The sequence below is a fragment of the Pleurodeles waltl genome, chromosome 3_1 (genome assembly GCF_031143425.1).
Source record: "Pleurodeles waltl isolate 20211129_DDA chromosome 3_1, aPleWal1.hap1.20221129, whole genome shotgun sequence".
NCBI lineage: Eukaryota > Metazoa > Chordata > Amphibia > Caudata > Salamandridae > Pleurodeles > Pleurodeles waltl.
The window spans coordinates 1,973,924,300-1,973,950,943 of record NC_090440.1 but is presented as its reverse complement, the minus strand read 5'-3'; the positions used below and the strand labels follow the sequence as shown (position 1 = coordinate 1,973,950,943).

General features: G+C 43.9%; 1 protein-coding gene across 2 annotated transcripts in view; it reads right to left on the bottom strand.

Annotated features, from left to right (window-relative positions):
• LOC138285875 (multidrug and toxin extrusion protein 2-like) overlaps positions 1–26,644 on the bottom strand; it is a 724,302-nt gene that overhangs the window by 59,581 nt on the left and 638,077 nt on the right. For both annotated transcript variants that reach the window (XM_069226367.1, XM_069226366.1), the window contains exon 13: positions 2,558–2,627. In XM_069226367.1, coding sequence (XP_069082468.1) covers positions 2,558–2,627 — 70 coding nt within the window. The remainder of the gene's footprint in view (positions 1–2,557; positions 2,628–26,644) is intronic.

Below are 26,644 nucleotides of genomic sequence, written 5' to 3'. Positions count from 1 at the left end.
TCCATTGTGGAGGTAGTTTCTTGTGGTTGTAGGGTCTTTTGTGAGGGAGATGATCAGCTGGGTGTCATCTGCGTAGGATACTATGTTGATGTGGTGGGATCGTGCGATGTTGGCGAGAGGTGCCATGTACACGTTGAAGAGTGTTGGGCTGAGGGAAGATCCCTGGGGGATGCCACAGATGGTCTTGGACGGTTCGGACAGGTAAGACGGAAGGTGGACTCTCTGGGTTCTGCCGTAGAGGAATGAGGAGATCCAGTCAAGGGCTCTGCCACGGATCCCGGCGTTGTGGAGGCATGTTCGGAGGGTATGGTGACAAACGGTGTCGAAGGCCGTGGAGATGTCCAGGAGGATGAGCGCTGCGGTTTCGCCTTCGTCAAGCATGGTCCTGATGTCATCTGTGGTGGCAATGAGTGCGGTCTCAGTGCTGTGGTTCTTTCGAAATCCGGATTGGGAGGTATCAAGTGCTTTGCCGTCTTCCAGGAATCGGGATAGTTGGCTGTTTACGATTTTCTCAATGACCTTTGCTGGGAAGGGTAGGAGGGAGCTGGGCCGATAGTTCCTGGGGTCCTCTGGGTCTGCCTTGGGTTTATTCAACAGGGTGTTGACATCGGCGTGTTTCCAGCTCTTCGCAGTCCATTGTGAACTATGGGGCAGATTTATGGACAGTGGCGCTGCACCGAGTGCAGAGCCACTTTCCCTGTGCCCCTTAGCACTCCCCTACCGCTACCATGTGTGCGCCCTATTTAAAATATGGCGCACCATGGCGCAGGGTAGGGGATAATAGCGTCATTATTCATGACGCTATTGATGTACTCTGCAGGAGTAGTGCCAAAATACTGGTGCTACTCCTGAAGAGTACATAGGGCCCTATTCTAAAGAATGGAAGGCCCCTTTTAACAACTGGTCTTGAGCAGGTGTTAAAAGTGCAGTAAAAATGACGTAAGGAAATCTTATTCTTTACAGCAATTTTCCATCTCCCCTAACGGGGAAACGTCCCCTTTGCATACATCAGCCCTGATTTATACTTTTTGGTGCAAAACTGCACTAACGCAGTTTTGCACCAAAACGTTTAGCACCAGCTTCCACCATTTCTGTGCACCAGCTGGCTAGCATTGCTCCACCCTGCAAATAAATAAGGCTCAAGGGTTTCGGCCTCGTTGGGCCACATTAACGTAAAAAACAATGACATTAATGTGGCGCAAGGTGGCGCTAGGGCACTATAAATATGCCCCTATATGTTTCTTAATGGTGTTGAATAACTTAGCTCACTTCAATGGGTATTTTGGATTTCCTTTGGACATATAGGAACAAATGCCAAAAATATTTGGGAGTGGTGAAAAACTCTCTTCAAATGTGCTCCGCCAATTTTTTAGTTTCAGGTCTGAAATGTGATCAGGCAGTGAGTAGATTCCATGCTTAAAATGTTTGCTTCTCCCTTGCTAAAAAACACAGCAGAGGAAGAGCTCCCATCTATATGAAAACTTGAGCACTATAGTTCACATGATTGTGCAAATCTACAGCCCTTTAAACTTTCTTAAGAAACTTCACTTTTCATCTCCGAGATCTATACATGAACAAAACAACTGGCCCTGTAGCCTTAACTAATAACATTGAGAATCACCAGATAAGTATATATTTTCCAATTTTATATATATTTAAAGGTAAAAATATATTTCCGCCGGCATTTATCTACACAAATGAATAACAAGCATTTACAATGCAACAGGTCTCGCGTTTGCTCATGTTAGAGCTGATTGCATTGTAAACTCCTAACCCGACTTTTCACCTATCGGGCAAAAGTGCATTTATGTACGTAACCCGAAAAAGTGAAATTAACTATGTAAAGTGCTCTACTTCTGCCAAGCGAGATTGCGCTCGTAAATTAGAGAAAAAGAAGTCCACGAGCCCGATGGAAAACAGCGAGCCTCGCATGTTTTCTGTACTTGGTTGCTGCGCTCGAGGAGGGCTAGCCACCGGAAAAGGCATGACGTATGCGTGCCTTCGACTAATGAAAGCAAGCAGATTTTATTAGGCAAGACCACGAACCAATAAAAAACACTGACATGAAGTTGACAGGGCTCTGAGCCCTTTTCTAAATACTAAAGTGTCTCGCTGCGATACGCATGAGCGAGCGCATGCAACGCAGGCTCGACCCTAAAAACGGAATCATGGGAACCTTAAAATGATTTGTCATCATTATATTTGAAGCACAGAATTTTCTTTTTTTCATTTTCATTTATGGACTGGGTTACGTTCTAGATGAATAGCACTAATAAGTACAGCTTGCAACCATGCACAGAACTGTGTGGTAGGGCATGCCGACCAAAACTGCTGTTCCTCAAGACTCCACACACTCAGCCCCTTGATAGTGACTTTGTCTTGGCCAAGGGGCGACTGATAAATTAACGACTGAGGGGACCATAAAGCTATTTACCTGTTATCTTATTTAGTTAGTGGTGTGACAGGACATTAAAAGCAGTGAATCTGGAGAAGCCCACACTCTATCTCATGCCGAACTCACCCGGCCCAAAATGGCTTAACAACTGATCATACTTACACCAAAGGACTCAAATATATGAAAGACTGAGTATATCAGCAGCGTGCGAGCAGTCAGCGCAATGATCCCCCTGTTGAAGGAAGACAAATAACAATCAAACATTGATCAATTGGCAGTGTACTCCCCCCCGCCTCCCTCCATAAGGCGGCTGTCTATGGTTTGCCCAACAATGGTGACAGTATGATCCAGGTTTACTAAAATCCGTGCAATGCAGTGTGAAAATGTTGTTTAGCGCAAGGCTGAAAATCTGTGCAGTGCTGTATTTACAAGGGGTATTAAGCCGATTATGGCACGATGCTGCAAAAAAAAAGGGTATATTTTGTGCGACACAAAGCACTGCACCATGGCACAGAGGTGAGAGACACTCTCCAGTGCAAATTTCTACGTGCACACAACCACCCGTGAATGAATCGTTTAATATGTGTTACTTGTCTGCTTTCATTTGACGCTGGATTTTATGCAAAGCCAAGTCAGGCTATATAAATCGAACTGGCGGTGCCTGAAATCTTATGGCTGTTACATTATTCCCATGCATTTCTCCTCTTTTACATACATGAACATGGCTTTGATACTACGTTATGCAAAGCACATTTGTGGTGCTCTAGCTTCAAGGATTCAGTGTTGATGCAGCAGTATGTGCCACTTTTGCTTGTGTCATGTATCACTACAGGTAAATCCGGCCATCCATTTTTCTTAGCTTTGGATAGCTATGCAAGAATTTAAGGCTCATATTTACAAGAAAATGAAGGAACGGGATGCCAAATTTGTCAGTGCTGCGCTCCATCATTTTCAAAATGCAGGGATGTGCTGTATTAACAACAATACGGCGCACCCTTGTATTTTCCCCTGTGCCGGCGCTAAATATGCTGCTGAGCGCCAGTGCAACCAACTTTGCACCATGGTGCAAGGATGGCTGGGTTGTGGCAGAGATTGTTTTTGTGCAGGAAGGAATGCCTTCCTGCACAAAAACAATCTTTAATAGAGGTTTGCAGAATGCAGCACACATAGAAAGAGCAAAAAACAAGGAAAAATGAAAGCATTTCTCCTTGTTGCACAATGCTTACCCACCCATGGGGTGGCATTAGATTTTGGTGCTGCCTCAGGTTTATGAAAGCTCGCAAATCTGTGACAGCGCAAAATGCAATGGGTGCACCCCCCTTTAATGCAAAGTGCTGCATGTGAAGAGGCCGTATTTACAAGGTAGCGTTGAACCACAAAAAGTGGCTTACTGCCACCTAATACGACACAGTGCATTGCTCCACCTGAGCATCACTAAAAGTGATGCTCCAGTGGCGATGGGCCTTGTAAATCTGGCCCTATGTATTTAATGGGAAATATACGTAGCATGGGGTCACCCACATGAACTTCTCCACAAACACTTTCTATTCATTACTTTCTTGATGTAAGCCAAAAGTGAGCAGAGAGGATTACCTACTTGTTTTTGGTAACCTGTTTGTTTTAAGTCTTTTGGCACATGCTGTCATCACCACACAGGCAATGAGACTTGATGGTTTGTATCAAACCAGAAGGAGTTGGATAATCCTAGCCCATTAACACATCACTGTCTGATAATGGCCCTTCATGATTGGCTCAATATGCTACATTACTTCATGCAAGTAGAATCATATTATCTGCACTACTATGCACAGACAAGCCAATACTTTGGGCTGATTCACAATGGTAAATTTACACATTTAGATTTAGGATGAATGAGCACTGCCTGCTGTGGCAAGAGTGCTAACGGTTGGGCCCCTGCGCTGCCCATGCCATGGCCAGGGGCAGTGCAGGAGCCACCCTGTGGCCCCGTCCCTGCCTTTCCACCGGTCTTTCCATGGCGAAAGGCCGGCAGAAAGGCAAGTCGTAACTTAGAACGTAATCACCACAACTTGCACCACCGCCAACCTGCCGGGTTCCATAATCCTAGCGGTGGTGGTGGTGTGGCAGTCGGACCGCTAAGGTTGCGGCAGACTAAACGGCACCAGGGGTATGGTGGTTGATGGACCACCATACCCATAATGAAGGCCTTAGTCTTCTGCAAATTTACTCCTGCACCTAGGTCGAAAAGTAGTTTTGTAACTAATACCCATTTTAGAATGACTTGTATCTCTCCACTGCTTAAAATCAGGGTCTTGAGACATCTAAAATAGGATTTATGAGTGGAAAGTTACTACTAGTAGCTTTTCACATGAAGGCAGAAATCACCACCACTTCGGTAATGACCTCCATATGGGAAAATGTAGGGAAAATTAAAAAGACTTTAATAATTCTTGAAACATATAAAAAATATGTTCTTATATAAAATTTAAATTAATTTAAAATGAATAACTGTTATTAACTTATAAATAATTAAATTTCTCAGCAAATTGCCTCATCAAATTAGGGGGCTGATTTAGAAGCCCCAGCACCTACTTGCACCACATTAGTGAATTTGTTTTTTACGCTAATGTGGTCCAATGAGGCCAAAATCACTGCGCCAAATTTACAAATTGGTGCAATGCATGCATTGCACCACTTTAGAACCCCTTGCGCCACATTATGTCTGCGCAGGCATAATATATCCAAGGATGGATATATTATGCCACCCTTGGTGGCAAAATGGTGCACAGAAATCGAAAAGAGTTCTTTGCGTCATTTTTTTCGGCATTTTAATGCCTGCTCAGAGCAGGAGTTAAAAGGGGCATGCCATTGTTTTCATTGGGCCCCTAAGTACTGTTCACGGGTTAACGGCAACATTTTGGCACTAACTCTGAACAGTACATCAATTACAACAGAAATTCTGAAGCTATTGCCCCCTACCCTGCGCCATGGTGCCCCGTATTTTAAATGCGGCACACATGGTGGCGATCGGGGACGCCAGGGGCCCCAAGAAAAGTGGCACTACATGTAATGTAGCACCACTTTTCTTAAATCTGGCCCTAAATGTTTATTGAAAAATTAAAATATATAAATGTAATTTATTTATGAAATTTTGTAATCAAAATTTCATAAGACCTAACCTTACAAGCATTTTAATTTAGGTCGTTACACTGACTTTCATTAAAAATATGATAAATATTAAAAGATATTTTTTTTATGAAAAATAATTTAAAATAAAAAAACTGTGACAAAACAAATAGCCTTTTCTTTCTCTATAATTTCTGCATAAAACTGTCAGCAGCTTTGTTGGGACAGGAATGTCACCTGCATAATACTGAATTGTTTCCTCTGCCTTGAGTGCCCCACTGCATGTCTTTCTGGTATTCTAACTTTTATTTTGGTCTTGGTGTCACGCTAATCTAGCATATGTATAGAGGTGCAGGCCTCTCCTTGATGCTGAGAGATGCAGGACCTGCCATGTGACCCTGGAAGGGGACAACATTTGTGCCTTTTGTTGTGACTAGTGGCCTAGTATCCCTGTCCTGGGTATATCGCAAGCTGCGGTGGTTGCAACCTACCATGGGCCAGATGTATCAAGAAAGCCTTTGGCAAATCGGTAATAGCGAACTTTAAGAAATCACTATTTCTGATTCCAAAATGCTATGGGCTAGATGTATCAACAAACCATTTTGCGATTCTCTAATAGCGATTTTTAAGAAATCGCTATTTCTGAATGGCAAAATGGTATGTATCATATTTGCGATTCGGTAACAGCGATTTCTTAAAAATCGCAAATGCTATTACCGAATCGCAAATTGCGATACCGGCCCTATTCACACCTATGGGCCTGTAGGCCCATATTTGCAAATTTTTCGCATTTCCCAAATTGTGAATTCCTAACTGTAATTCGCAAATTTGGGAAATGCAAAACCCAGGGTGCTGGGGCCCTAAGGCCCCCTCTGCTGCACCCCAAGAATTTTTTTAAGGACATGTAAGGCGCACACATGCCAAAGGGGCATGTGTGCGTTACGTGCCAATTTTAAAAATGCATTTTCCAAGCATTTTTTAAATTTGCACATGCTTACCACAAAGTTCAACTTGGTGGTAATAGCGATTCCTTAATGCCCAATTCGCATTAAGGAAAAGCTTGATACATGTGGTTTAGAAATAGCAAATAAGGATTCCTTATTTGCGATTTCTTATTTAGAGAATCGCAATTTGCGATTCTCTAAACGGGCTCGCAGTTTTAAGGAATCGCTATTTTAGCTATTCCTTAAAATTGCACAGCGCATGCCTTTCATACATACTGAAAGGCATTTCTGCATTCGCAAACAGCTATTCGCACCGTTTGCGAATGCAAAAAAGCTTGATACATCTAGCTCTATGTATCATATTTGCAATTCGGTAATAGTGATTTCTTAAAAATCGCAAATGCTATTACCCAATTGCAAATTGCGATACAGTCCCCATTCGCAGGTATGGGCCTGTAGGCCCATATTTGAGATTTTTTTGCATTTCCCAAGTGGCAAATTCCTAACTGGAATTCACAATTTTGGAAATGCAAAACCCCAGGGTGCTGGGGGCCTAAGGCTGTTTTTTTGGGACATATAAGGCACACACATGCCGAAGGGGCATGTGTGGGTTACATGTCAATTTAAAAAATGCTTTTTTAATGCATTTTTAAAATTTGCACATGGTTACCACCAAGTTTTACTTGGTGGTAATTGCGATTCCTTAATGCCAAATTCGCATTAAGGAATTGCTTGATACATGTAGTTTAGAAATCGCAAATAAGGATTTCCTATTTGCGATTTCTTATTTAGAGAATAGCAATTTGCGATTCTCTGAACGGCGTTGCAAATTTAAGGAATCGCTATTTTAGCGATTCCTTAAATTTGCATTGCGAATGCCTTTCATAAAAACTGAAAGGCATTTTTATATTCGCAAACGGGCATTCGCACCGTTTGCGAATGCAAAAAGGCTTGATACATCTGGCCCCATGTTTTTTTTATGAGCTCAGTAGAGTAAGAATACTTTCTTATCTGCGTCACAGTGAAGGAGGTGTACTAGCCCGCTAGTGCAAAGTTCAGCTATTAAGATAGGTACTGGAAGTAGGAGTGCTGGGGGTGCTGCATCACCCCCACAATATACAAGCTGAGGTTCATAAGGTGAATCACCAATAGAGGTGCATTTATACCTTGTCTCATTTCCTCTGCATTCAAAGACAGCGCTCAAATGTCAGTGTATGTCTTCTGACATATTTACATTTTTTCCACTAACTGCAAATTGAGAAGCTTTTCTAAACTTAAGTGACAATCTTGTTGGGGGCACAGGGAGTGTAAAATGATATATGATGTAATTTATAAACACACAACAGAATTTAAATATTTGTAAATGAACTGTACAAATATTTTTTTAAATAGCATTTATGAAAGCACATTTTGTAAAACACTTTATTTGTGGATGCGCAAATGCTAAAAATACTGCATGTGGCCATTTCAATTGGAAAGATGTTATCTATAAATGACAGGGTGCTACCACATAAATGCTTTAACGATATATTTGTGACATCGTGCTCCAAATTGCACCACTGGCTATGCATGACATCCTTAGCACTCTCCTGCAAATTGGGTGTGCCTCATTTGCTACACTTTGTGTGACACTTTGATTTTGCACAATCAATATGACTGCAGTCTGGTAACATTGATAGCAGCACCCCCGCTTTGAAATTTGTTCAAGCACTACTGGTATGCTGACACACTTGTGAGGGCATTGTGTGTGTGAGATGTGCGTGTGCAGTGACTGTACCACATGAATGATGATAAGAAGTGTGTATGAGTGAGCCTGAATAATGGAGGCCAGTGGGAACCATTTTAAATCAACATTGCCTGGCATTGCACATGCTAGAAGGTGAAGACTGTGCTCCCAGAAAGTGGAAGTGTATTGCTTGTATTCCTGCAAAAGAGACCTAGACATTGAAGTGTGAAGTTTAAAGACAGGGCTGCCTTTAAAAATTCGATTAGGCCTTTCTTTTAATAAAGGAGCTTCTACTTAGTCTTCCTGAGCTCTTTCATTTGCCGGATGATGGTATGAGGGGTGGGGCTGAAGTTTCTATTGTGAGAGGCGAGTAAGTTTCTAGAAGAGGCCTGCCCTTTTGAGTGTGCCTGATTACTCATTCACTTGGGCTAATAACAACCAGGTATAGAAACATCACACCTCTCTGTGCATCTGTTGTGGGTTCTTTAGATTGGAGTCAGCCCCAGTGTCATTTTTTAGAAGCATCTCTCTGCATAAAGGCTATCCTGAGCATCCTGAGGGGTACACTAGAAATAAGATCCACCTCAAATGGCACTTGTCTAGAAGTTGGATATTAAAGTAAGATCCAAAACACCACAGTTTGTTTCAGCTCAAAGTTCTTTATGACCAGGGAAGGGAGTGATCTACAGATTAATCATGGACTGATGTGCAAGCAAGGCTGGACTCTGTCGGCCAGCCAGTTCCCAGGAGGAGAAGGGGCTTAAACTGAAATCAATTCATTATACAGGAGGATCTGTGAATCTGCCCTGAAGCACCTAGAAGCCTGGCTGCATGATCCTGCATGAATGACTGCCCAAGAGGAGGAAAGCTGTGTAGTGCCCAGAGAAAGCAGACTGCACAAAAGCAAGATAGGGAGGACCCGTGTTTCATGTTGGCCCCCGGTCTCCCCTCCGTTTCCTGGAATTGCAACACCATCATCACGGTGAACCCAATAATCGGCTTTGCTGCATGTAGTTGATGGCCAAGACAGAAGCTGCAACTGCTTGACTGTCGAAGAAACAGATGAGTGCTGCAACTGTGTGAGTACTGCAGTCACAGATGAGGGCTGGAACTACATGAATGTCGGAAGCCCAGATGAGAGCTGCAGCTGCCATTATCAAGTTATGCCCATCCAGGCTACACTAGGAGTGACTTTAAAAGAATCAATTTTAGGGTATTGTGATTGTGTCGTATTTAATACAATTGTGGGAATAAAGCACTTTCTGTCTTGAAAAGAAAAGATCCAGAATGTACATTGAATTTATTGGACTGATAGTTGACCTTTGAACTTTGTGCTCAAGCACCCCACACTTCTTCCTTGGGAAGCATGTGACTGCTCGCCCTTGCTAGCATGAGAGTCAAATGTGCAAAGTTGTGTACCACAGTTGATGCCGTGTATCCCCTATCTGCCTTATGGCACCCTGAATGGGGCCTAACAAGCATAAATGAAGATTCTTAATAAGAAGTAGAAAATGATCATTTGCATGCTAAAAAAGGAACAGGTAAGAGTGTGTGATTTTTCAATAGAAGATAAGTAAACAAAAATCTAGGGACAATATTTTCTAATTAAAAATGAGAAACATGAGCTAAACAAAATTAGAAATACAAAGTTAAAAAAACAAGCACAACACCATAAAAGTACAGATAAGAAACAGCAATTGTAATGGAGACCTCGATTAGCCAAAAGTAATGTTTTTTCTGTAAAGCAGAGGACAACACAATGATATGGAACCTCACATAAAAGTGGGCATTAATGAGACATCCACCTCAAATGAGCCAAATACATGCGTGCACACCTCCGTCATACCTGCAACTCAGTTAGAGTTTTTAGAAGTGGATGTTTTTCCCATGGTGAAGTCAGAGCCAACTCTGACATAGGGAAAACATTCTCAGCTGAGCAACCAATTGAGGACATGGCTGAAGTAGGGACACCCTTTATGGATGGAAGTTCCAATGGCATGTAAGCCAGCTTTTTCCTGCCCAGGTCTACCATTTAACTGTGGAGTTCCTGGCAAGAAATGTACTACGCACACTACACCCACAAATGTTCACCACAGCCTGCTAGAAAACTCCCAGCACCTGAGGGACAATGTTTTTTCCCCTAAAGACAGAGCTCCCATTTGTGCCAACAGTTCTGCCATGCTGACATAACAAGGCAGACTACCTTCACTATTTTAGTAATCAAAGTGGTTTCCACCAGGGATGTTGGACTGGCTTCAAGGAGAAAAAAGACAGCTGACATGATAGCAAACTTGACATATAACAGGTTGGCAATGGCGGTGTTGTGGTGTCTCATAGGTGAAGGCAGTGTCTCCACTGCCCCAGCCATAAGACTGACTATTTGCCAAGCTTCAAATGACCCACCTTCCCCAATATTCCCAAATAAATCATTGACAGACAATTCTGAATGAAAATGTAAGCACGTTGCAACTTTTGTGGCAGTTAAAATTAAAGCAGTGGCTTGAGCAGTTGTGTTAGTCATTTTGTTGCATTAATTCTATGTTGCTTGTAGTGTTTATGGCTTATTTCTCGGTCCTGGCCCCACGCTAACACAGTGCACATCTTTAGTTACTAGGGAGGTTATTTAGGCCCTGGTAGACGCGTCCTTTTATGATAATTTATTACACATTAGGACTTGTTTTAGGCCTATGAATCTTTTGACCCAATTGAGAGACACCTTAGGACGAGATAGCTAATCAGCATGTCAATCAATACTTCAATAATGTCATCAATATTTATCACGACAATGCATTTCACTTTAGTCAATGACATTTAATTAATTCAAGACACCATGACCCTTCAGTCATGAATAACCACACCAGTTTAGTATTATTTCGTAATATTTATTCCTTATTAGTTACAATACTACTGGCAGATTTATTAATCTCAAAACCAATAAGCACAATAGCATAGTCATGATATGGCAACTCTGATAACACTTTATCAAAGCAAGAATCACAAACATCAGAACATAGCATGGCGTGAACATAAACTATCTTTAGCAGAGTATCGTCAACAAAGCATTGGTTCAGTCATTTGTCTATTTGTGTCAGTCTAGTGAACCCCTCACCTAACCTCAAATTAGCATTGGCATGTTGGGCTTCATGCAAAACACTTTAGTAACACCAACTTGGAAAACATCTAGCTATGGTCTCTGTCAAAAGGAAGCAGTTGGTACCTAGAAAGGAAAAGCAAACAGACAATCACAATTTCATTGTCATATAGTTACCCTCCAAGTTTGGGTCAGCACTCAGGTTCGGTCTTCCTCTTGAGGACATCAGTTGATTCGCCATCAGTCAGGAATTCAGCTCAGGCAGGAAGGGCAAAGGGGTACTTCCCTCATAAGGAGGTAAAGTGTAAATGGGCAATCTAAGGACAAGTATAGATCTAGATAAGTCAGCCAGTCACTAATAAAAGTGACAAAGTTTCTGGATCATAAAATATAGCATCAGCATCTCCCCCTCTCCTAGTCTCCTATTCCCTAATTCTAATTCACTTCCTGGTGACAGGGGTTTTTATCCCCTTTTCGTTGTACATTCCCCTAAAATCTGGTTGGACAAAGGTTGCACCCCACTATCTTTAACCAATTAAAAAACATATTATGTCATTAAATCTTTCACCCCGCATTAGTTCTCAGGCAGCTCATTAGTCCATATGATTGACGTCTTCAGAGGTAGAATGTCCGGTATGATTTAATCCTTTTGTAATTCTTTGCGCATCTTCGGTCAGTAGCTCCATTGTCTGTACCGGTTGGTCGACCTTGTATTCAACATTAGTCTACACTGTTGCATTTAGCTAGTACATTTCTACAAGCAATATGAATTTTCATGAGTACAGTTCTACTATAGTTACATTCAGCTTCTAGTTTGAAGAAAACAAGAGTTCACGTCCTTTAGCAAGTCAGCACATTGCACATTAGGAAAATACATTTAATATGAGAGCCAGGCAGCTAGGCTTCGGCTGATGCTAACTTAAGGCCTACAAGATTTATTAGAAAAGATTTATTAACATAATCATTAATAATTAGTATAAAACTATTGAAATGCAATAATTCATAAACATTAGTCATTCTCATTAGTCCACGTATACATTGGAGGCCACTCCCCTGTGGTCACATTTCAAAGGCACGTTTTAGCAAAACATGTTAATGTAGTTTCTATGCGGCATTATCATACATTAGTTCATAAACATTTCATGTTAATATAGATTATATAAGCTACGCTCTCTCAGTCCCTCCTCTGATGACCCTACTCATCACACAAACCTGTCCCTTTCACTTTTAATTTTTCACCTTGCGCATATTGCGCATGTCAACATCTCATTTCCCAAATTTCATTAAACATTTTCTCCCTTTCGTTTTCTTCATTTCTTTTGCTTTGGTTTGTCCAATTTCTTTTGATTCTTTCATTAATTTTGCATGCTCCCCATAAACCCAATAAACATATCAAGACAATTACTACACCCCCTAATATTTTTGCAAGAACCCTGTTCCAAATATTGCTAAACCAGCTCCCTACTCTGGCAATTCCTTTTCCAACTTTCTCCCAAACTCCAGGTTCTTTCAGTTCCTTCAAATCTGCACTGTCTCTCGTTAGGTTAGTAAGCATGCCTCTAATCTTTTTGCTATTATCAGGAATGAATGATCAACAATGACGCTCGTTAAGCATCTTACAGACTCCGCCGCTCTTTGCTAAAAGAATGTCTAAAGCAAGCCGATTTTGAAGAGTCATAGCTCTTTCTGCAGCAAGTTCAGTATCCATCAGGAGTATAGGCCCTGTAAAATTTGTCAGCATGTTATCCACAATAGTAGATAACTTTCGAATCTTTGTGGAGTTTAAAATAACCCCTACTGAAGGGATTATGGCTCCAAATATGTTACCAACCACAGCAGCCGCTGTCTCTCGTTTTTTTCTAGCATGTTGTAATTCAGACATTTTAGGTATTTTTTTTAAGTCATCAATCTGGTAAATCTTTGGGAAAACTATCCCCAAATAACATGTCCCATACCATCCCTTAGGGAGATGGTAGTAAGCATTTAGTCCACATATGTAATAGATCCCAGGGATCGCTGGATCCTGTCCACTTAACATGAATGTCCATTTACTCTGAAACAAAAACACATGCCTGCATTCACTCATTCCCACAAATAAAGTGTCATGATCAGATTTCGGCCTATATATACAAAGCCTTCCTACATGTAATGCATCTATAGCTAATTTGCCTTGCGTCTTTATTGCGGTGTAAGGATAATCATTTGCATACATGAGTTTCTCTAGTCCCTTTTCTAACCTCTCTTTCAGTGCCTTGCGTCTATCATCAGTGTGATCTAAAAAGCTTTTCTCTACAGGCGTTAATAAGCAAGTCAGATTGTTGAGGTGCGCATAAGCTGTCCTAAATGTTAGTGTTGGCTCAAAAATCCTCTAATTTTATACTATGCTCCTCAGCTAATTTGTTCAGAACCTCAATCACAGGCACAAAGAAAAACACTACATCCAAATTAGAATACAAATATTACACATGTTCCTGATCATAGAATCTTGCTAGCAGCAAACTACAACTTATCCCGTAAGTTAGTGGCAGGCTATGGTAGGTGACCCCTTCTTGTACTGATGAAGGAATCTTTGTGCACACATAACAATTTCTCGCATCCATTGTATCAACATACTCATTCAGTAAACGATAGAAGACATTAGTGGAAAGCTCACCTTTTGAATTAGTTCCCTCATGCAAGTGCTTTGTATCTTGTTCAAACTTTTCCCACGGTGTTAGTGTAGCAGCCTCAGGTTTTGAAGCATTGTTAGTCACCTTTTTATCCAACCAAGGCATTCCAACAATCACACCTATAATTATTATTGCACATACAATACCTAAGATAGCACCTAAACAACCACACACTTCACCCTTCTTGCTACTACCTCTAGTGTAAACCATGATCTGTAAAGAATCAGATAGCAGAATAACTCAAAACAAACAATCAACTTGAGGACGATTTAAAAGCTCTTTTTCACTCACCCCAGGACCCTTTTGTCAAATCAGGTTTCGCAGCTTGTCATAATCGGTTTTCAAAGTCAGATCAGGTTATCAGTGTCACATCCAGTAATTTTCAGTCTCTTTTCTCAGCTTTTCAGCTTTAAATTTCAACTTCAATTTTTAACACAGTCTCTTGCTCACGGTGATTTCAGGTTCCGTAGTATTGACCTGGTACCTCTCGATCAAAACAGAATGCTAAGAATTCCTGTTGCCATTCAGATGTTGCTGCATATGCCCATTCAGGACCTGCGTACCTCTTATTTGCGACCCTTTTTCTTTTCAATCTGCGTTCATTCTGTAACTCTCCTTCACTAAGATCCTCCTTTCTAGTGGTGTCAATTTCTTCCGCTATTGTGTCCCCAGAAACCACTTTTTCTATTGCAGCTGGTCTCTTTGGCCAATTGTCCCCTTTATGCGTTTTCTTTCTGCCTGGTCTTTCAGGACGCTGAACAGCACCCTCCTCCTGTGCTATGGTGTTTTCTCTTGACGGACCTTCAATTGGCTCAGGAGTCGGTGTGCTTTGACCTCCCTCTGCCCTTTCTCCCTCGTTTTCAGGGTATGTAACGGGCTCAAGTTCTAACCCGTATCCGTCTACTTCTGGGAGAACCTCTCCTTGACTTAGGTCTCCTGCTGCCTCTACTGAGATAGGCTCATGGTCACCTCTCTCAAACTCGTTTACTGTTTGAGGGACTAGGCCGTCCTCAGTGGGCTCTCCTTCAGTCTCAGTTCCCCTTTGACTGTTCTCCGGCCCTGAAACTTCCTTCTCTGGAATTGCTGAGTCGGAAACTTCAATTTCCTCATCAGTCGGGCATGTCACCTTCTTTGTGTGACTGGCATGTGTCCAGTTTGGAACGCCTGCACATTTCACAGCAGTGGTTGTTGTCAGTATTACTTGATATGGCCCCTTCCAGCGAGGCTCTAAACACGACTTCCTCACGTGCTTCTTGACAACACACTCAGTCACCGGCTTGCAGGGTGTGACCTGGATCACTGATCGGTGGCAATGTGTTGGCCTCCACCTGGTGAGAAAAAGAGCGGACCACATCAGCCAGACCCTTGCAGTAGTCCAACACCACATCATCCGTGATATTCACAAGAGCATTTGCAGGTACTGCGGGCAACCTCATAGCTCTGCCCATGAGTATCTCATGGGGGGATAGTCCTGTCTTCTTATCAGGTGTGTTTCTCATTGACATCAGCACTAAGGGCAATGCATCTGGCCACTTCATTTTGGTAGCTGCGCAAATTTTTGCCATTCTCGACTTCAAGGTACCATTTATCCGTTCCACTAGTCCTGATGCTTCGGGCGGTAGCTACAATGCAGCTTCTGTTCAATGTCTAATGCAGCACACAAGAGATTAATCACCTCATTGTCGAAGTGTCTGCCCCTATCTGATTCTATAGAGACCGGAAATCCAAACCGTGGTATTAATTCTGTAAGCAACAGCTTCGCTACTGTGAGACTGTCATTCCTACGTGTAGGGTATGCTCCAATCCAGTGACTGAAAACACTCAATCACCAACACGTACCTCAAGCCTCCACACACAGGCATTTCAATTAAATCCATTAGCATCTTGCTAAACGGACCTCCAGCTCTCCCGATGTGGCTCAAAGTCACCACAGTCCCTTTTCCTGCATTCATCTGTTGACAGATGATGCACCTGTGACAGGTAACCTCTGCGGCTTGTCTGAATTTCGGATTGAACCAATCAATCTTGAATAATCTGATCATTGCGTCTCTCCCAAGATGTGCCTGCCCATGATGAAGCCTTGCAAACTGGGACAAAAGACTGTTTGGCAATACCAGCTTCCCCTCCTCTGAAACCCACAAGTCGTCAGCTCTTTTTACACATTGCATTCTCTGCCAGGAACGTTTTTCCTCTCTGCTAGCACGGCCATGCAGTGATTTGAGCTCATCTAAAGTATCAACTACTCTTAATGCAAAGTTCAAACATGTTTCATTTTCAGTTTGCGGTAACAATTCCCACTGATCCTTGAACGATATACAGTTCAATGCGCAGAATCTTGCGACTTGATCTGCATAGCCGTTTCCCATTGACACAAAGTCTTGTGACTTGACATGAGCGTTGCATTTCACCACGGCAATTTCAGGAGGTAACTGAATCGCATGCAACAAATCCTTAATTTGTTCGCCATTTTTCACTGGTGAGCCAGAGGAGGTCATGAAACCCCTCTGCGACAATAATTGGCCAAAATCATGTACAATTCCAAATCCGTATCGGCTATCAGAATATATGGTGACTTTCAGGTTTGCAGCTGCGTGGCATGCCTTAGTAAGGGCAATTAATTCAGCCACTTGTGAAGAATACACTCTTTCGAGCCAGGAAGCTTCTAAAATACCGGTGATTGTACACACAGCATAACCAGCTCTCAGTATTCCGACTGCGTCTCTCAAACATGATCCATCAACAAACATAATGTAGTCATTTTCTTCTAACTGCGTATCTTTAATGTCAGGTCTGGGTTTGGTGCATAGTTCTGTTACCTCAAGACAGTCATGCTTCACTTCCTCTATATTGCTAATCTCAGCATTTTCAATAGGAAATAGAGTTGCCGGGTTCAATAGTGTACACCTCTTAAAGGAAACATTGGGAGACCCCAGTATGACGGTCTCATATCTTGTTAACCTAGCATTTGTCATGTACTGCGTCTTGGTTCAGGCTAACAGAATTTCAACTGAATGTGGAACCATTACTGCTAAGGGATGTTCCATCACTATGCCTTCACACTGTGTGAGGCTCTGACCAACTGCTGCAACTGCGCGCAAACAACCTGGTAAGGCTGCTGCCACTGGGTCCAAAGTAGCTGAAAAATATGCTACAGGGCAGTTTGCACCTCCATGGACCTGTGTTAGGACAGACAAAGAACAAGCATCACGTTCATGACAAAACAGTAGAAAAGGCTTCGTGTAATCAGGCATACCCAGAGCTGGTGCTCTGCACATGCACTCTCTCAACTCCATGAATGCCTCAAGTTCTTCTTCGGACAGAATTATGGTACACGGGTCATCCTTAACTTCCTTGCCTGTCAGTTTTATCAATGGCTTAGAGATAATCGAAAAGTTGGGAATCCACTGACGACAGTAGCCCACCATTCCCAAAAACATCCTGACATCTCTCTTTGTTGTCGGGGGGTTCATCTGCAGTATGGCCGTCACCCTTTATTTTGATATTCTCCTGGACCCTTTCTCAATCAAGTGCCCTAAGTATTTCACCTCTCTCCGACAGTACTGCAACTTCTTTGGGGACACTTTATGTCCGTACTTTCCCAAATTATTCAATAAGGCAATTTTGGCATACCTGCAGTCGTCTTTTGTTCTGGACGCAATCAGCAAATCATCAATGTACTGTACCAGAGTCGAACTGAAAGGCAGTTCTAATGACTCCAAGTCCTTCTTCAATATCTGATTGAAAATGGATGGTGATTCAGAAAACCCTTGAGGAATTCTGCACCAACTGTACACCTTGTCCAGGAATTTGAAGCTGAAGAGAAATTGGCTGTCCTCATGAAGAGGCACTGAAAAGAATGCTTGTGACAGGTCCACAACCGTGAACCACTCTTCATCACCTGGAACCTGAAACATGATTACTGCTGGGTTCGGCACTATAGGGCAACATTTTACCACAATCTCATTTATTTTTCTCAAGTCCTGCACAATTCGAACCTTCCCACAAGGCTTTTTTCAGACACATTATTGGTGAATTACATGGGCTGCTCATCACTTCTTTCAGAATTCCTTGCTTCACATGTATGCAATTATTTGTGACACCTGAATGAGGACATCTTGTGCCATGTGGTATTACGGCACCTGGGGAAACACTGCGTTCAGCTTAACCTGTACTTTAACCGGTTCTACTCCTTTTATCAGTCCCACTTCCTTTCCTGTCATGTCTCACACTTTCTATGTCACGTGCCCTGCAACTCAGCTGGTAAATCAGTCACTGTAAGCATCGGGAATAAGGTTATCAAAGGGTAGTCTTTGTTTGTGCTTTCCGACTCTAGATCTGTAAATTGTACTTCATCCCCTCCATCATCACTGTTTGTGTATACCTCAAGCCCTTCATTAGAACAGGTAATTGAACACTTCGTCTTGCACAGTAAGTCTCTTCCCAGTAGGGACACAGGACTAGAATCACAGACTACAAACTTATGCAGCCCCTGGAAGTTTCCAATCTTAACCTGAACCGGGTCTGTAATCAGGTTTGTCAAATACTGATTTGCTACTCCTACCACTCTTATGGTACGCCCTGAAAGTGGCAGTTTCGGGACCTCTGCACTTCTGACTGTAGAGCGTGTAGCTCCTGTATCAACCAGGAAGGAAACCTTGTGACCCATCACCTTTCCCTCTACATAGGGTCCCCTCTGATCTACTTCTAGGGACGCTGCAAGCCTGCACTCCTCACTGTCTGAACTATCATCCGACCATTCATCGTTTATTCCATCCTCACCACGCAATGGGAACTGCTGTACTATGTTTTTTTACTCATCATTTGGCCTGTGACCTGCTGAGGAAGCATCACCTGTTGCTGTCCCATTGGAGCTAATGGTAAATGCATTTGCTGTCTAAGTACCATGGGAACCTGCTGTTGTACTTGCTGCATTTGTGCTGGTTGAACATGGGGCATTTGTATTTGCTGCATGGGCTGTAACCCCTGCATCTGAACCATGTTATTCTGGAAGTTCTGATTTTGACCTCTCGATTTTTGACCCCTTATATTTTGAAATGTACCGACATCAGTGCTTTGTTGAACGACACCATCATGCACCACATTTGGGCATTCCTACTTCCAATGCCCCACGCCCCGCACACGTGACATGGTGACATATTTTTCATCACCTGTGCATCACTTTGAACCACAACAGTATTCAAATCTGGACCGCGATTCACAAATGCCCGACCTCGGCCTCTCGGCTGTGCCTGAAACATGCCAGTCCCTTGCAGTTGCTGCTGTACCATCTGTTGGATTTCATTCCCCTGCATACCTGCCTGTGCTGCCTTAATCTGCATCACCATCACTTTCTCCTTCAACTTTCTCTGTTTCAGCTCAATCTCGTCACTGCAGTATTTTGCATACTGTAACACTTCATCAATCGGCTTTGCTTGCCAACAGATCAAATGATTCTTAATCATCTGGCTAACCTCTGGTCGCAGCCCTTCAACAAATCTGAACACAAGATGGTTCATGTCTTTCGGCTCAATAGTCTCAGTGCCGCTGTAATGTTTAAACGCTTTCAACAATCTCTCATAGTAAGCATGAACAGACTCTTTAACCTCCTGTGAGGTTCGATCAATTTTCTGCCAATCAGTCACTTTCGGCGACACTTTCTGCTTCAAAAACTCAAACACTTTATGACAGTACTTCATCACCTCCTCAGATGGTGCTCCAGTCACTTTATCCCTTGCTGGCTCCTGTGTCGGCCAGTCCACACCCCTCTTGCACTCAAGCCAATAAATCAGGTGGAACGATAATCTCAAACATGGTATTAAAGTCTTCCCAGAGATATTGCGCAAGCTTCACAAACCTATCTATCTGCTGGTACCTTTCTATTGGTTTTTCCCTCAACCTGGGATCATCTGTGAATGACATTTGTGAATCATTTGTGAATGACAGAATGTCTCCTCTAGACCACAGTACATGGACTAGAATCCCTCCAGCTGCTTCCCTCACTGGTAATATCTTTACTGTCCCAGTGTCCGGTGAAGCTTTAGTCTGATTTGATCCCAGACTTTTCTGCTTATCTCTTTTCTTTGCCCATTTGCCTTCCCACTTTTCTAAAGCTCCCCAGATCTGCGCGCTTTGCAGTATCTCTTTAAGATGCTCTTCCATTCCGGCAGACCTCAAGTGCTCAAAGTCCTTAGAGTCAAAGTCTAATTTTGTAGCTTCTTTTCAAATGTTTAGTACAGGGAGTGCAGAATTATTAGGCAAGTTGTATTTTTGAGGATTAATTTTATTATTGAACAACAACCATGTTCTCAATGAACCCAAAAAACTCATTAATATCAAAGCTGAATATTTTTGGAAGTAGTTTTTAGTTTGTTTTTAGTTTTAGCTATGTTAGGGGGATATCTGTGTGTGCAGGTGACTATTACTGTGCATAATTATTAGGCAACTTAACAAAAAACAAATATATACCCATTTCAATTATTTATTATTACCAGTGAAACCAATATAACATCTCAACATTCACAAATATACATTTCGGACATTCAAAAACAAAACAAAAACAAATCAGTGACCAATATAGCCACCTTTCTTTGCAAGGACACTCAAAAGCCTGCCATCCATGGATTCTGTCAGTGTTTTGATCTGTTCACCATCAACATTGCGTGCAGCTGCAACCACAGCCTCCCAGACACTGTTCAGAGAGGTGTACTGTTTTCCCTCCTTGTAAATCTCTCATTTGATGATGGACCACAGGTTCTCAATGGGGTTCAGATCAGGTGAACAAGGAGGCCATGTCATTAGATTTCCTTCTTTTATACCCTTTCTTGCCAGCCACGCTGTGGAGTACTTGGACGCGTGTGATGGAGCATTGTCCTGCATGAAAATCATGTTTTTCTTGAAGGATGCAGACTTCTTCCTGTACCACTGCTTGAAGAAGGTGTCTTCCAGGAACTGGCAGTAGGACTGGGAGTTGAGCTTGACTCCATCCTCAACCCGAAAAGGCCCCACAAGCTCATCTTTGATGATACCAGCCCAAACCAGTACTCCACCTCCACCTTGCTGGCGTCTGAGTCGGACTGGAGCTCTCTGCCCTTTACCAATCCAGCCACGGGCCCATCCATCTGGCCCATCAAGACTCACTCTCATTTCATCAGTCCATAAAACCTTAGAAAAATCAGTCTTGAGATATTTCTTGGCCCAGTCTTGATGTTTCAGCTTGTGTGTCTTGTTCAGTGGTGGTCGTCTTTCAGCCTTTCTTACCTTGGCCATGTCTCTGAGTATTGCACACCTTGTGCTTTTGGGCACTCCAGTGATGTTGCAGCTCTGAAATATGGCCAAACTGGTGGCAAGTGGCATCGTGGCAGCTGCACGCTTGACTTTTCTCAGTTCATGGGCAGTTATTTTGCGCCTTGGTTTTTCCACACGCTTCTTGCGACCCTGTTGACTATTTTGAAAGAAACGCTTGATTGTTCGATGATCACGCTTCAGAAGCTTTGCAATTTTAAGAGTGCTGCATCCCTCTGCAAGATATCTCACTATTTTTGACTTTTCTGAGCCTGTCAAGTCCTTCTTTTGACCCATTTTGCCAAAGGAAAGGAAGTTGCCTAATAATTATGCACACCTGATATAGGGTGTTGATGTCATTAGACCACACCCCTTCTCATTACAGAGATGCACATCACCTAATATGCTTAATTGGTAGTAGGCTTTCGAGCCTATACAGCTTGGAGTAAGACAACATGCATAAAGAGGATGATGTGGTCAAAATACTCATTTGCCTAATAATTCTGCACTCCCTGTATTCTCAATGTTTATATTGTATTTGTCTGGCAGGTTCGCCAACCTCTGATGCACCTTCCCCACTTCTTTAGTGATTTTGGGACACAGATACCTCAATTCTGCCTCTGTGTATGACTCTAATCTGTTTACCCCCATTGTCCCTTCCACTAGTTCTGCAGCTTCTACTCCCAGTCTCACAAAATGTAGGTATTCTTCCCTTTCTGGCTTTTCTGCAGTTACTGCAGTATTTTGTGAAGCATAAGTCTTTTCTAACCATTCATTCAATTGTTGCACCGAAAAACCTTGCACTGAAGTATTCCCTGCATGCATCATTGGCGACTGAAAGGTATTTGTACTTATTTTCTGTGGGGTTAACACACCCAACCCTGCTTGCCTCATCGCCTCCAAAGGTGTTTCAATCGGACTAAGGTCTAACAAGGACCTGGGTCCTTCGGCTGATTGCTCTCTTGGTGCCATTAATTGGGGAGTTCCTATGGACCCTCCTCTTATTGCCTCTTGGGTCATCACTCCCTGATTACACATACCAGGCTTACCCTGCGCATACAATGGTACTGGGGGACCAACCGTGATTGGTAATGATATGGCAGCTGGTGTCTGACCTGTTCCCAAACTCCATGGAACGGTAACTCCCAGAGCTTGACTCACTGTGGCTGGTGCAGGTACAAACTGAGGTCCTGCTACTGGACTATAACCTGGAATCAGCTGTTGCTGAGGCTGGGGCAGCAATTGCGGAGTTGGCTCAATCTGCACTTACCTTGATTTTATATATATCGGATCGGGCGGCACCATCAGGCTCGTATTAGTCTCTAATACTGGGACGTCTGGATAGATTCTCTGTATCTCTGGCGTAGGTTGCAACTGTATCTGCATGTCTGGCGCAGTGGGTACATTGACACCATGCTGTATCAAACCCGTATCACTTGTCTGCACTGTATTTGTAACTTCCTTACTCTGTGTCTAGTTCCCAGGACCCGCACTAGTGCTCGGGGCATTGTCATCTATCGCATAAGGTGGCGGGCGATCATGCAATAATTGATTAAGGAACTCTTCATCATCTGAATCATCTTCATCTATCCAAGACCTCTTAGTCTCTTTAGGCTTATCAGAGCCCTTGTCTGTCTTACAGGTGGCTTTCTTTCCCTGTGTTTCGTCTACCTGCGTTATTGCCGGAAACAATTTGAGTCCGTCTACTATCCCCCTTCTCCACATTTTGCTCTCATTGTCCCAACTAGCCTCAGCTAAAGTCTTTTCTGCCCTCTTCATTCTCCTCACAAATTTCTGCTGTCTTTGTCGTATGGCCATTAAATCCCAGACTGCTAATGCCTCATACTGAGCTGGCCTTGGAGGTGGCTTTTGTACACTTAACAAAATTCTCGTATTGAACGTTCTGTGCTCCGGAACGCTAAACATCCCTCCTTCACTGTTAACTTTCGCCATTGCTTCATCCAAAGGCAAGGCGCGACTCCCCTATTCTCCATGACTATATAAGCTGGAGTACCCTCAGGTGGTGTAGGCTCCCCTTCACTCGCCATAATATGTGCGTCTCCTTTCAGAGCGCTCCTAAAAGCTTTAAGAAAATTCATTTTTGCGTCTTTACTTTTGTTTTGAATCTAATCAGAAAATGACTTTAATTCCCAGGACACTCTTCACCAACCTTTCTCAACCTATTGCCTCTCACGGATGGCTGCCAATCAGTGCGCGACCCCTCTCGGCAACTGACCTATCCGAGCGCGGCGCTACTGACGTCACACTCACACACTGCAGCTGACAAAGTCTTGCGGCTTGTCCTCCTCACACTGGATTTACACCAAACTAAGGCAATATATTGCGAGCACCTTTAACCATAAAACCCAAATTTACTGGTTTACTACAGTAAGGGTAACACATTTGCTTCAAAACTTTACAGAGATTTCACTTGAAGCCAAGGCCGCTACTCTCTCTTTCTCAGCTCCCTCACCCACAAGCAGAATCCGACCCGCAAATCCTACTCTCGACTTGTCAATGGTTTGTTCTAGTGCACTATATAACTTGCCAAATCTCCATCGAAGGTTTCATACACTCAATTTGACTCAAACTCGACTTGTCAACCACACCGATTGACCTATTAAACCGCACAAATTACAACATAAACCCAAGTGTCTCCTACACTTATCAATATACTCCGGAGTCTTAGACCACGACGGGTCCATACATTACCAACTAACCACGTGGATAATTTTTTAGCACAAAGCGCAACACTCATATAAAGTACGGCGACTTCCCTACTCTCATACTGCGGAGTACGCCCACTCCTACTAAAACAACATTACCTGACCTAAACATACACAAACTTCACAAATCACCTGCAAAATGCATAAGCTGAGCAAGCGCAATTCTACATCACACACACTAAGACGCCGAGAACATTCCCAACTCACTTAAGCAGGCCCCGAGATCCCTAGCATCTGGGTGGTCAGGACAGGTATCTGATGTCAGTGACCCCCTCTGATAGTTGGTCACCCTAAGAGTGACAAAGCCCCCTGTTAGGGCTATTTAGGGACTCCCCTGTGGGTGGGTCCCCTGATTCGGCATGCGAGACTCCACCAGGACTTCTCTGCATCAACTTCTTATGCTCCTGGCAACCAGAAGCGCTGCTGGACTTCCCAGGAATCAAACAAGCCTGCAATCCCCAAGATGACCTCCCATTGCAACATTGTTTCTTTGGCTCCTTCCAGTAATTGGAACATTTCCATGGCTGTGCATCCTCTGGGGTCAGCAAGACTTCAGCTGCACCAAAGAAGCAAGAAGGAATCTCCCCTTGGAGTGAAGGAGTCACTCCCCTGCATCCACAGGCACCAAAGGCAATGTCAACTGGCGAATGGTATCTTCTGCCATCGGGCTCCAGGACGTGGTTCTGAGGGGTCCTCTTGGTCCTATCTGGGAGACAAGGAGCCCTTACCTCTTCTCACAAGACAGTAACCCTGTGCACCACAACTCTTGCAGCAACCAAGCCTGGTAGACTCTTGCTCCAAGGGATCTTCAGGCTCCAAGTAGCCCCAGCCTCCAGCACTTCATCCTTGCAAGGACAGTCTCTCCTCTGCTGTTCCAACGATGTAGGACTCCTCCCCAAGTGTGCTAACTAGGTCTCACTGCAACTTACTGTGCGTGCTGCCAGTAGGTTTTCTGTGGGGGTTGTGACTGCTTCTCCTGGCTTTCCCAACTGCTATGGGTCAGTCCAGACTCCCCTCCAAGGGTTGAGTCCCCTATGTCTTGCTGGCCCTCTTCTTCATCCGCAGAAGGGTGAGTAGGGGCTCCTGTCCTACCTAGACACTCCTATGTGGACTGGACTCTGTCCCCTTCTTTTGCATGTCCTCCTCTTCTGAAATCCACTGTTTGGTTCCACTGGACTGGTCTTGGTCTGACAATCTTCCTTTTCCAAGTCTCCTTGTTAGTCTTTGGGAAGACCAGGTAACTTACCTTTCTTCTCCTGGTCACTGGGGGTCACCTAGGTACTCAACGTAGGAGGCTGGCCTGGCTTATAGTGGGTACCTTGTGGTACTTACACCTTGTGCCAGGTCCAGTTATCCCTTATTAATAGATTAGAGGTGTTCTAGCAGCTTAGGCTGATAGAGGTAGCTATAGCAGAGCAGCTAAGGCTGAACTAGGAGACATGCAAAGCTCCTACTGTACCACTTATATCATGTAGCTCTATATCATAAGAAAACACAATACTCAGAGTTACTAAAAATAAAGGTACTTTATTTTAGTGACAATGGGGGTCATTCTGATCCTGGCGGCCGGTGACCGCCAGGGTCACCGACCACGGGAGCACCGCCAACAGGCTGGCGGTGCTCCCAAGGGCATTCTGACCGCGGCGGTTCAGCCGCGGTCAGAAAGGGTAAACCGGCGGTCTCCCGCCGGTTTACCGCTGCCCCATTGAATCCTCCATGGCGGCGGAGCGCGCTTCGCCGCCATGGGGATTCAGACACCCCCTACCGCCATCCTGTTCATGGCGGGAAACCCGCCATGAACAGGATGGCGGTAGGGGGTGCCGAGGGGCCCCTGGGGGCCCCTGCAGTGCCCATGCCAATGGCATGGGCACTGCAGGGGCCCCCGTAAGAGGGCCCCACAAAGTATTTCAGTGTCTGCTTTGCAGACACTGAAATACGCGACGGGTGCAACTGCACCCGTCGCAACCCTGCAACTACGCCGGCTCAATTCTGAGCCGGCGTCCTCGTTGCAGGGGCATTTCCGCTGGGCCGGCGGGCGCTCTTGTGGAGAGCGCCCGCCGGCCCAGCGGAAATGTTTGAATGGCCGCCGCGGTCTTTTGACCGCGGTGCGGTCATTTGTCGGCGGGACCTTGGCGGACGGCCTCCGCCGTCCGCCAAGGTCTGAATCAGGCCCTATATGCCAAAAGTATCTCAGAGGATATACTCCCTTAGGAGGTAAGTAATATACACAAAATATATACACACAAACCAAAATCAGGTAAGTAACAGTTAGAAAAGTAGTGCAAACAATGTAGAATCACAATAGAATGCAATAGGGAGAAATAGGCATAGGGGCAACACAAACCATATACTCCAAAAGTGGAATGCGAACCACGAATGGACCCCAGGCCTAGTGTAGTGTGTAGAGGGTCGCTGGGAGTGTAAGAAAACACTAAGGGTTTCCAAGATACCCCACTCCAAGACCCTGAAAAGTAGGAGTAAAGTTACCCTACTACCCCAGAAAGACAGTAAAGTTGAGATAGGGGATTTTGCAAGGACAACAACTGATTGCAAAACACTGAAGACGGATTCCTGGACCTGAGGACCTGTAAAGGACGGGGACCAAGTCCAAGAGTCACGCAAGTGTCCAGGGGGGGCAGGAGCACACCTAACCCCGGTTGGAGGTGCAAAAGGGCTGCCTCCGGTTGTAAGAAGCGGAAGGTGCCAG